The 12,027-nt window shown below is 47.8% G+C and overlaps 1 protein-coding gene across 1 annotated transcript; it reads left to right on the top strand.

Moving 5' to 3' along the window:
- Nucleotides 1-1,310: 1,310 nt before the first annotated feature.
- On the top strand, nucleotides 1,311-10,447 carry LOC137301429 (small integral membrane protein 35-like). The gene is made up of 5 exons (XM_067970928.1): nucleotides 1,311-1,374; nucleotides 2,820-2,921; nucleotides 4,201-4,314; nucleotides 7,564-7,597; nucleotides 8,973-10,447. The coding sequence occupies exons 1-5, from the start codon at nucleotides 1,371-1,373 to the stop codon at nucleotides 9,127-9,129; spliced, it is 411 nt and encodes a 136-aa protein (XP_067827029.1). The 5' UTR covers nucleotides 1,311-1,370; the 3' UTR covers nucleotides 9,130-10,447.
- The last annotated feature ends 1,580 nt before the right edge of the window (nucleotides 10,448-12,027 follow it).

Here is a 12,027-nt window from a genome sequence, read left to right as displayed (position 1 = left end):
GTTCAACCCGGAGAAGTGTGAGGTAATGCACTCAGGGAGGGCAAACAGTAAAAGGGAATACGCAGTAAATGGGAATATATTGAGAGGGGTAGAGGAAGTGAGAGACCTTGGAGTGCATGTGCACAGGTCCCAGAAGGTGGCAGTACAGGTAGGTAAGGTTGTGAAGAAGGCATACGGAATGCTCTCCGTTATTAGCCGAGGTACAGAATATAAAAACAGAGATGTAATGATGGAACTGTATAAAATGCTGGTAAGGCCACAGCTGGAGTATTGTGCGCAGTTCTGGTCACCACATTACAGGAAGGACGTAATTGCTGTGGAGAGAGTGCAGAGAAGATTTACAAGAATGTTGCCAGGGCTTAAAAATTGCAGCCACAAGGAGAGATTGGATAGGCTGGGGTTGTTTTCCTTTGAGTCAAGGAGGCTGAGGGGAGACTTGATTGAGATGTACAAAATTATGAGGGGCCCAGATAGAGTAGACAGGGAGTATCTGTTTCCCCTAACTGAGAGTTCAAGAACTAGAGGACATAGATTTAAGCTGATTGGCGGAAGGATTAGAGAGGACATGAGGAAAAACTTTTTTACCCAGAGGGTGGTGGGTGTATGGAATTCGCTGCCCGAATTGGTGGTAGAGGCAGGGACCCTCAACTCTTTTAAAAAGTACCTGGACCTGCACCTAAAGTGCTGCAAGCTGCAGGGCTACGGACCGGGTGCTGGAAGGTGGGATTAGAATGGGCGCCTGGTTGTTCTTCGAGCCAGCGCGGACACGATGGGCCGAATAGCCTCCTTCTTTGCTGTATCTTTTCTGTGGTTCTATGATTCTAGGATGGAGTTACAGAGTGTAAGGTTTAAAACAGGCATGGGGAAGTAAACTAGTGTGCGAGGAGGGGAGGGGCAGCTGTATGCATGAGGTGTGCAGCTGGGGAAGGTCCCTGAGGTGTGCGGGATGAGACCATGGAGAGAGCAGGCAGTGGCCAAATTAGGGAAACTTAAGAGGGGGAATTCTCAATGAGAAAAGGCTGTTGAATGTGGGCTTGATTTTATTGTCTTGTTATTCCTGGATTTTATCCAATACCAACCAGGAGCTGCCTGCCTGTTCCCAGTGGGGTCAGTCGGGAAGCAAAGCTGCCAGGGGGGAGCAGGGTGGCGGGGGCAGGGGGAGAGACTGAGTTGTGATGTGGAGTTTTGACATTGACTTAAAGTTTGCCTTAATTTTGTCTCTGTCTCAGCTCACCTGATCTCCCAGTTATTTGAAGCACTCGTGCCAGGAATCAGGACAAACCAGTTCTGGTGGCAGTCGGGGGGGGGTTAATAGGTGCACTGAATCTCAGCATCAGACCCTGCATCTTCCACACGCTCTCCGGGAAGAGATGGGTAAGGTCCAGGGTCAAAGGACCCAGCTTTCATTTCAAACATCAAGTACTCATTTCAGGCATTTAGACCGAGTATATTCTTCCTGGTACTGTTTTAAAGATTATATAATGTGGGGGGAGACCTTCCCACAGCACCAGGAACTAATAGAACTGTAAAATATGCTTGAGTAACTTGTGAGTTTCTGTAACGTGAGACAGGCTATAACTCAGTAGTTTGTGTGACAATATTCACTCCTTTACCCACTGACTTTGTTCTGTGTTCTGATAAAAAGCTCAGGGACTTTTTAAAAATCCTTAAAATGTCTGCTCCTCCTTAAATTAATATTTTTATGCCCAAAAGGTCAAAGGCCTTCTCTCCTGAAGGCACTGACTCTCACTGGGTCCCCTTCTCTCACTGGGGTTCATGCCCCTCCTCTCCTGAAGGTGCTGACTCTCACTGGGGTTCAGGTCCCCTTCTCTCCTGAAGGTGCTGACTCTCACTGGGGTTCAGGTCCCCTTCTCTCCTGAAGGTGCTGACTCTCACTGGGGTTCAGGTCCCCTTCTCTCCTGAAGGTGCTGACTCTCACCGGGGTTCAGGTCCCCTTCTCTCCTGAAGGTGCTGACTCTCACTGGGGTTCAGGTCCCCTCCTCTCCTGAAGGCACTGACTCTCACTGGGGTATCTAAAACTAGTTACTACTCTAAAATGAGAGTACTTTAGAAAATAGAATTTATTGTAAAATTATCTCGGCTGATATTTCCGAATTGGTTTAACATTTATTTCTGTGTCTGTAACATGGGGAGTAACATGAATGTCAGAGCAGTGGGCAGGGGTCCTGCCCTGAGACACCTCACCAGTGTCCCTAGGACACATGGTAGGGATTGGGGAGGGAGAATTCTTGTTGTTGCAAAATCATAAGCACGAGTAAAGGGCCAAAAAATACCAAACGGTCAAAATCTCCCCCCACTTTTGAAGTGCAGTCACTGTTGTAATGTAGGAAACACAGCAGCTAATTTATGCACAGCAAGATCCCACAAACAGCAATGTGATAATGACCAGCTAATCTGTGTTTTTAGGTGTTGGTTAAGGGATAAGTATTGGCCAGGAGAACTCCCCTGTTCTTCTTCAACATAGTGTCATGGGATCTTTTACATCCACCTGAGAGAGCAGACAGAGCCTCAGTTTAATGTCTCATCTGAAAGACGGCACCTCCGACTGTGCAGCACCCCCTCGGGAGTGTCAGCCTAGACTATATGCTCAAGCCTCTGAAGTGGGACTGTGAACCCATGACTTTCTGACTCAAAGGCACGAGTGTTGCCCACTGAGCCACGGCTGACACCAATAGAGTGGGGAGCTGGATCCTACATCAGCCTCGCTCCATGCACTGTGTCCAGGCACGAGGTGTCAGCGAACCATGACAGGGCTGCCATGGTAACCGGCTCTATTCTCTGTATTTCGTTTTTTGCAGATAATCCACTCGAGGAACGAGCTCCAGTCACTCCCTCTAGTGAAACCCTGCTACATATTCAGAGACAGACTCCGCCTGCAAACAACACGGACACAGGAGACAGTAAGGAGAGATTCACTTGCATTCGATTCATTGCCAAAATAACCTTTGACTTGAACATATAACCAACACCTGGAATAAAAAGAAAAAAGAAAGGAATTTGCATTTATATAGCGCATTTCATGACCTCAGGATGTCCCAAAGCGCTTTACAGCCAATGAAATACTTTTTGAAGTCTAGTCACAGTTGTAATGTAGGAACGCAGCAGCCAATTTATGCACAGCAAGGTCCCACAAACAGCAATGTGATAATGACCAGATAATCTGTTTTTAGTGATGTTGTTTGAGGGATAAATATTGGCCAGAACACCAGGGAGAACTCCCCTGCTCTGCTTCAAAACATTGCCATGGGATCTTTTACATCCACCTGAGAGGGTAGACGGGGCCTCGGTTTAATGTTTCATCTGAAAGACGGCATCTCTGACAGTGCAGCACTCCCTCAGTACTGCACTGGGAATGTCAGCCTGGATTGTGTGCTCAAGTCCCTGGAGTGAGATGTGAACCAAAACCACCTGTATCAGAGGTGAACCAGCTACCCAGTGAGCCACGGCTGACACCAATACGAGAGGCAGCACCTTAAAGAGTGGAGGGGAGAAAATTTCAAAAAAAAAAATTGGGAATATATTTGGATGTTCGTGATATCTGTTGGGAGTAAAGGTACATCCCCAGGATGAGGTCAAATTGCTGGGACTTCGCTCCCCCACACTCTCCAGAGTACGGGCAAGCTTTGGAACAAGAGTGATACTTGGCTTGAGAAGAGATCACATTCAGACAAGGGATGGCATGCTGTTAGCAAGGGAAATCGGAAACATAGTCACAGCGCATACTCACAAATAAATAAATGGGATCCATTTTTGTGGGGGAGTTGAAAACTAGGGGCCGTAAATATAAGAGAGTCACTCAAAAATCCAATAGGGAATTGAGGAGAAATTTCTTCACTCAGAGAGTGGTGAGAATGTGGAACTCGCTACCACATGGAGTAGTTGAGGCGAATAGCATAGATGCATTTAAGGGAGAAGTTAGATAAACACATGAGGGAGAAAGGAATAGAAGGATATGCTGATGGGGTGAGATGAAGATGGGTGGGAGGAGGCTTGTGAGGAGCATAAACACCGGCACAGACCAGTTGGGCCGAATGGCCTGTTTCTGAGCTGTAGATTCTATGTTCCTGTCAGATTATAAACGGAACCAAAAGTAAAAGCAGAAGTTGAGGAGGAAGCACTGACCAGTACGTACTGGGGGATTTTGTTTGGATTAAGCTCACTGTGTCTGTCCATTTCCAGGCAACGGTGTAAATATTCGAGGAGTCATCATCGCCGTCTGTCTACTGGTCCTGGCCATCGCCATAATCACTGTCCTCTTGGTCAAGTACTACAGACTGGGACGCTGCTTTAAAAGTAGGTGCACCGATGATGGTTCAGTAAACGGAGGGACTATTGACCCCACAATCGGCCCTGCATCGCGCTATTGATACTGTTCGATTTAGGGTTTAGGGTTAATGGAAAGTGTTAGGGTTACTGAAAAGGGTTAGGGTTAAGGGTTAGGTTTAGGGATGGTGGTTAGGGTTAACCACTAATCCTAATCAATGATGCTAAACCCAACCCCTAACTGTGAATCCTAACCCTAAACCCTAACCTTAAACCCGAACTCTAACTACTAACCCTAACCACTAACCCTAAACCCTAACCCTAACCCTAACAACACCAACCCCAAACCCCAATCCCAAAGCGCTAACCATTAACCCAAACCCCAAAACCCTAACCCTAATACCCTAACCCCCTAATAGGCTAGCCGCAGTATGCTAACTCTAATCCTAACGCAGGCGAAAACCACCCTTCTGTCCGCACCCACTATCCTAACCCTTAAGATTAATCCTAACCCTAATCCTAACCCTAATGCAGTGTCCCTGAACCCTAATGCAGTATTCCCTAACCCTAATACCCTAACCCAACCCGCAACCCCAACCCCAACCCGCAACCCCCAACCCCAACCCTTAACCCTAATACCCTAACCACTAATCCGAACATCCTAATACCCTAACCCATACCTTAACCCTGAAACCCAAATACCAAAAACCCTAACTCTAAGACACTAACCCAAACATTAACGCTACCCTAATCCCAACAACAATACTCTAACCGAAGTCTTAACCCTAATGCAGTGTTGTCCTAACCCCCTAACCCTAACCCTAACCCCCTAACCCTAAACCCTAACTCCCTAACCCTATTACCCTAACACCTTAACCCTACTATCCTAATCCTAACCACAACACCCCTGACCAGGACCCTGACCCTAACCCTAATACAGTGGTACCCTGACCCCCAACCCTTAACACCTAACCCTAGTATGCTATCCCGAACCCTTATATTGGCAACAACTACCCTCCTGCCCGTACCCTCTGCCCTAATCCCCAACCCTAATCCTAACTCTAATACAGTGTACCATAACCCTAATACCCTAACCCAAACCTCAAACCCTAATCCCAACCCCAACCCTAACCGCTAACCCTAATACACTAAAGCTATACCCTAATACACTAATCCATACCTGAACCCTAAACCCCTACTCCCGAATAGCCTAACTCCTAACCCTTAGAGGTTCATCCTAACACGCTACCCCTAATACACTGACCCTAACCGCTACCCCTAATGCAGTGTTAACCCAAACCCTAAACCTCAACACCCTAAACCTTAGACCTAATACACTAACCACAAACTCCCCGACCGATATCCGAACCGAACCCTAAAGCCTCACCTTGAAATGGCACTAACCATGATCCTTATCCTGACCCTAACATAAACCCGATTTACCCCCTCTAGGATTAAGGCAAGTAAAACAGGACAAAAAGCAAAATAAAGCGTGAGCCAATCAGAAGTGGCAGACCACAGTGAAACAAAAAACATGAGAAATGAGAATACAAACACAAGAGGAGACAACCACCCCCCTGCCCGTACCTGCTAACCTAACCCTAACCCTCAACTCTAACCCCTAACCCCTAACCCTAAACTCTAAACCCTAACCCTGAATTCTAACTCCTAACCCTAACCCCCTCACCCTAAACACTAACCCTATCCCCTAACCCCAACCATCAATCCTAATGTTAGTGGTTAGGGTTTAGGTTTAAGGGTTAGGGTTGGGTCTAATGATTAGGATTACAAACCATTTAGTTTTTTAATTAATATTGACAATGCGTCCCTTAATAAATCAGCTCCTGCATTTGATTGGACAATCTTCTGGCTACACCATGGGAGTGATCCAAATAAAATAATAGACGGGGTAACGGGAACCTGAGAGTGAGCACAGGTCATAAATCTGATCTACAGGCCCAGCTCATGTACTCAACAGACTTTTCCCCATTCCCACCCCCGCTTCCTCCTGAATCAGTTGACTTCCCAGCGACTCTCAGCTGATACAATTAGACTCAGTGCCAGTGGGCTGCAGAGGGGGGGAAATCAGCCAGAGCTCCCCCTGTTGCTCATTGCCCAGTAAACCTGCTGGAACATACGTGAGGCTGGCTGGTGAGGGGAGGGTGAGGGACGTGAAGATGGCGGGTGAGGGGAGGGTGAGGGACATGAGGATGGCGGGTGAGGGGCGTGAAGATGGCGGGTGAGGGGAGGGTAGGGGGCATGAGGATGGCAGGTGAGGGGAGGGTGGGGGGCGTGAGGATGGCGGGTGAGGGGAGGGTGAGGGACTTGAGGATGGCGGGTGAGGGTAGGGTAGGGGGCGTGAAGATGGCAGGTGAGGGGCGTGAAGATGGCGGGTGAGGGGAGGGTAGGGGAGGGTGAGGATAACGGGTGAGGGGAGAGTGAGGATGGCGGGTGAGGAGGGTAGGGGAGGGTGAGGATGGTGGGTGAGGTTGGCAGGTGAGGATGGTGGGTGAGGGGTGGATGAGGATGGCGGGTGAGGGTCGTGAGGATAGCGGGTGAGGGTAGGTGGGGATGGTGGGTGAGGGGTGGATGAGAGCAGTGTGGGGGCCGGGTTGCTTTCGGCCATGGGCACTCAGTCTCTGGCCTCACTCAGAGAATGGGCACTAGGGTGAGGTAGCAGAGGATGGCTGGGCAACAGTATCCCTGGGTCAGCGAGAGTCAGCGCTTCATGGGGAGGGGAGAAAAGTGGGTTAAAGAAGTTATCAAAAATCTTTGTGAGGGTGTGTGTCAGTGTGTGTGTGAGGGTGCATGTCGGTGTGTGTGTCAGTGTGTGTGTGAGGGTGTATGTCAGTGTGTGTGAGGGTGTGTGTCGGTGTGTGTGTGAGGGTGTATGTCAGTGTGTGTGAGGGTGTGTGTCAGTGAGTGTGTGAGGGTGTATGTCAGTGTGTGTGAGGGTGTGTGTCAGTGAGTGTGTCAGTGAGGATGTGTGTCAGTGAGTGTGTGTGTCAGTGAGTGTGTGTCAGTGAGGGTGTGTGTCAGTGAGGGTGTGTGTCAGTGAGTGTGTGTGTCAGTGAGTGTGTGTGTGAGGGTGTGTGTCAGTGAGTGTCTGTCAGTGAGGGTGTGTGTCAGTGGATGTGTGTCAGTGAGTGTGTGAGGGTGTGTGTCAGTGAGTGTGAAGGTGAGTGTGAGGGTATGTGAGCCTCTGTGTGGTCTGGGGACTGTCTCGTTCCTTCAGTGTGCAGCTCTTCACTAACACCTGACTCTCTTTCTGTACTTCAGGACCCAGACTGTTCTTCACTCTGAATGTTCTCAGGTACGTTTCGCAATCCTCGCTGTCACTTCACTGACACAGCTCACAATCCGCTCGCTGACGGTTTGTCAAGGCAGTGAGTAACTGAGTCATTCAGAGCAGGAAGGTGGCAGGTTTGATCCACAGTCTGTGCTGAGTTAGCTGGTCTGAGCAGGGGGTAGTGGCAGGGGTAGTGGTAGGGGTAGGGGCAGGATCAAGGTGCTGCAGTTGTCCGCAATGTTTCTGGGATGGGGAAGGATAAAATTCACCCTGGATTCCTGCTCCTGATCGCTGTCCAGTGATCCTTATACACTGATGTTGGGCAAGAACAGGCTGTGATTCCCCTTGCAGTCAAGTAGCTTGCCAACACTCAATATCTAGCCACTTGGGGGACGTTACTGGGAGGTGAGGTGCAGTTGTCTCTAAGCAAAGAGCGAGAGCCTTCAGCAGAAGAAATTAGTGAAGAAATAAAACACAATAAAATTATAATAATGGAATTTGATCTCCTGGTCTGTATGACTCAGACACCTACTGAAATAAACCCAGTGAGCCATTGGGGATTATTTTTATTATTCATAACTACAACTGACTGACATACGAAACAGGATAACAGATACCCAGGAGCAAGTTAAAGACATGCCATCTAATGCAAGATGTAGTTTTCTGCTGCTAAGGTGGATCTGTGTCCCTGTAAAGCCTCAAAGTTTAATTGTTGTTAAGTAAAAATGGCCTGAGGTCAATCTGAGTTAAATTGTTGTATGTTGAGGGAACTGTGCACATTGGAAAATGCTTGGAAGTTTCAGGCTGCTGGTCAGAAGTATCCAGTAATAAAAGACTGTCCATCCTTCACTTTCTTAAAAGGTTGTTCTGCATTTTTAACATCTGGAGTGTGAAATCTGACCGTTACATGTATTTGGTGATGTCATTGACAGAAGAGAGTTACGGCATGTGACATCACTACTGCAGGATTATTGACCAACAGTCAGTAACCAGGTCATTAGGAAATGCTCCATTACAAAATGGATCAGATATTTTCACCGACAAGGAAGGGCCCAGTTTTAATTCCAGGTTCTCTGATATCCGCCAGGTCACTCTTAGGGGCCCTCCGATGGGCCTCTGGCCTGGGTGGGGTCTCTGATGCTGATTATTATCCGGTGACCCTTGCTGGAAGGACCTGCGTGTCGCTGTTGGGTGAGGCCAGGATCGGGCTCGGATGTGTGTGCCCCCCATGGGGGAATAGCCTCACTAGACTCCCACATGAAGACAGGCCACTTGGGCGAGGTACCGGATAAGGCTTCTGGTGCCCGTGCGATCAAACCCTGGTGAAAGTCGGGGAGGTGTGGGGGGGAATATGGGGTGTGGGGAAAGGAAAGATCTTAACAACTGGATTCTTCTACAGGGACCTGAAATCGATACAGTTGGAGATTGATCCGCCATTTACAGTCAGTGGGATGATGAACACGATGGGAAATCACAAACCTGACCGGCAATTCCAGTATCGCAACATGAGGATGTGTGAGGAGGATTTCTACCCAACCGTTGAAGAGCGTCACTAAGGGAGCGAGAGAGCTGTGACACCATCACCATCGGGACTCCAGGGGAATCGGGAGACCTTTGCCTATTGTAGTTTTTTTGTGGTGATGGGACCCTGCACTGGAACAGGGGGTGACAAACAAAACAAAACAAAACGAATCCCCGGAGAAATCTCACCTCTTGGTTCTTGTCAAGTTCGAGCTTTGTTCACCAATAGGGCACTGTTGTCCAGCCAGTGACAAGTCCAGGTTCAGGTGATTGATGAGTCACATCATTGGCTACAACCAGGACTCTCCTCACGAGAAAACTGGATCCGAATATGGAACCAGTCGCAGCCTCTGAGTATTTGAGGCCGGACTGGTTAACAGCACCGAGGGTTAATACAGAGTACTACCCTGGGAGTGTTTGATGGGACTGTGTAGAGGGAGCTTTACTCTGTATCGAACCCGTGCTGTACCTGCCCCTGGGGGTGTTTGATGGGACTGTGTAGAGGGAGCTTTACTCTGTATCTAACCCGTGCTGTACCTGCCCTGAGAGTGTTTATACCACTACTGGATGCCTGAAATGAAAAGCGTCCCATTCCCCAACATTAGCATCCTTGTCTTGATGAGCAAAATATTCATCAAAAAATATTGAAATTGTAAGGAATTCTGCGATAAATGTTGTTTTTCTTTCATCTGTTGTAATTTTGAGGAGAATCGGAGACATTTTTATAGATCAATTTTCATGAACCTTGTGAAACGAAAATGCTGGACTCACTTGAGTGTGAAAGTCATTTGGAATGTGAGTGCGAGTGTGAAAGTAAGCGTGAATGAGTGCGTGTGTGAAAGTAATTTGGAACGTGAGTGCAAGTGTGAAAGTATGTGTGAATGTGTGTGTGTGAAAGTAAGTGTGAATGTGAGTGTGATCATGAGTGTGTAAACAAAAGTGTCAGTGGACCAGGACATGCCAATCCACAGTGACGCTGTCATACTCTGAACGACTGGCATCTATTGACAGAAACCGAGACTGCAGAAGCGATGAATAAGCCGAGGGTAGTTACCGATGAAGGACAAGAGTTGATTGGTTCCCTCGCTCTTGAGTTTTGGGTTCAGTGACGCGGTGTTTGTCTGGTTTTGTTGACAGCGAAGAAACAGGTTCAGCTGTGGAATAAAGATTTCAAATTCACCAAAATTCACCATCAGCCGTGGGCGGCTATGTTGGTTGTGAGGACGGCAGCCATTTTTGCCTCAGTAACAACTTTCCACTGGTTGGAATCCTCAACCACTCCAACCCTGGGATCGCTTTCAAACTTAGCTGAATGCACTTTTTATTCAATAAAAGCTGTTATGTGAACTTTAACTCTGGCAAATAAATCCTGTGCATTTGATATAGTCTACATGGACTTTAGCAAGGCTTTTGACAAGGTCCCACATAGCAGACTGGTCAAAAAAGTACAAGACCATGGGATCCAAGGCTGAGTGGCAATTTGGATCCTAAATTGGCTCAATGGCAGGAAGCAAAGGGTAATGGTCGACGGGTGTATTTATGACTGGAAGGCTGTTTCCAGTGGGGTTCCGCAGGGCTCAGTACCAGGTCCCTTGCTTTTTGTGATATATATTAATGATTTGGACTTAAATGTAGGAGGCAGATTGGTAGTGTGGTTGATAGTGAGGAGGAAAGCTGTAGACTGCAGGAGGATATCAATGGACTGGTCAGGTGGGCAGAAAAGTGGCAAATGGAATTCAATCTGGGGAAGTGTGAGGTAATGCATTTAGGGAGGGCAAACAAGGCAAGGGAATACACAATAAATAGGAGGATACTGAAAGGTGTAGAGGAAGTGAGGGACCTTGGAGTGCATGACCACGGATCCTTGAAGGTAGCAGGAATGTTAAATAAGGTGGTTAAGAAGGCATATGGAATACTTTCCTTTGTTAGCCGAGGCATAGGATATAAGAGCAGGGAGGTTATGCTGGAACTGTATAAAACACTGGTTAGGCCACAGTTTGAGTACTGCGTACAGTTCTGGTCACCACATTACAGGAAGGATGTAATTGCACTAGAGAGGGTACAGAGGAGATTTATGAGGATGGTGCCAGGACTGGAGAATTTCAGCTATGAGGAAAGATTGGGTAGGCTGGGTGACGGACTAAGTGCTGGAAAGTGAGATTAGGCTGGTTCGCTCATTTTCAGCCGGCGCAGACACAATGGGCCGAATGGCCTCCTCTGACCGGTAAATTTTCAATGATTATATGATTCCAAAATTGTCCAAAATGCACCTCTGTCTGAAGCACCTGGTGACGTATTCCTAACTTAATGGCACTATCTAAGAAGTAAGAAGCCGGTCAGTGGAGGAGAGAAGATATCACAGGACTCAAAGCTCTAGCATCAATTGCATTTATATAGCGCATTTCATGGCCTCAGACTGTTCAAGAGTACTTCATTGGCTGTAAAGCACTTTGGATGTGTAGTCACTGTTGTAATGTAGGAAACGCAGCAGCCAATTTGTGCACAGCAAGATCCCACAAACAGCAATGCGATAATGACCAGATCTGTTTTTTAGTGATGTTGGTTGAGGGATAAATATTGGCCCCAGGACAACTCCCCTGCTTTTCTTCGAAATAGTGCCATGAGATCTTCCACGTCCACCTGAGAGGGCAGACCGGGCCTTGGTTTAACGTCTCATCTGAAAGATGGCACCTCCGACAGTGCAGCACTCCGGCAGTACTGCACTGGGAGCGTCAGCCCAGATTTTGAGCTCGAGTCTCTGGAGTGGGACGTGAACCCACGACCTTCCGACTCAGAGGGAGGAAGGTTTTGATTGTTTTGGTTCTATAAACAATGCACAGCATGAGCCCTCCTCTACCATCTGTCCACCTTATACTGAAGTGAAATATATTACTGGGGAGTTTACTCGTCAGCCAAAAGGATAACAGAAGAGG

Source organism: Heptranchias perlo, chromosome 33 (assembly GCF_035084215.1).
Source record: "Heptranchias perlo isolate sHepPer1 chromosome 33, sHepPer1.hap1, whole genome shotgun sequence".
In the NCBI taxonomy this organism is placed as follows: domain Eukaryota; kingdom Metazoa; phylum Chordata; class Chondrichthyes; order Hexanchiformes; family Hexanchidae; genus Heptranchias; species Heptranchias perlo.
Note: the sequence above shows the minus strand (reverse complement) of the source record. Positions and strands in the feature narration are given on the sequence as shown.

Coding starts and splice junctions, on each gene's coding strand:
- LOC137301429 (XM_067970928.1), top strand. Junction 2,922..4,200: donor CAACACGGACACAGGAGACA/GTAAGGAGAGAT, acceptor GTCCATTTCCAG/GCAACGGTGTAAATATTCGA. Junction 4,315..7,563: donor ACTGGGACGCTGCTTTAAAA/GTAGGTGCACCG, acceptor TCTGTACTTCAG/GACCCAGACTGTTCTTCACT.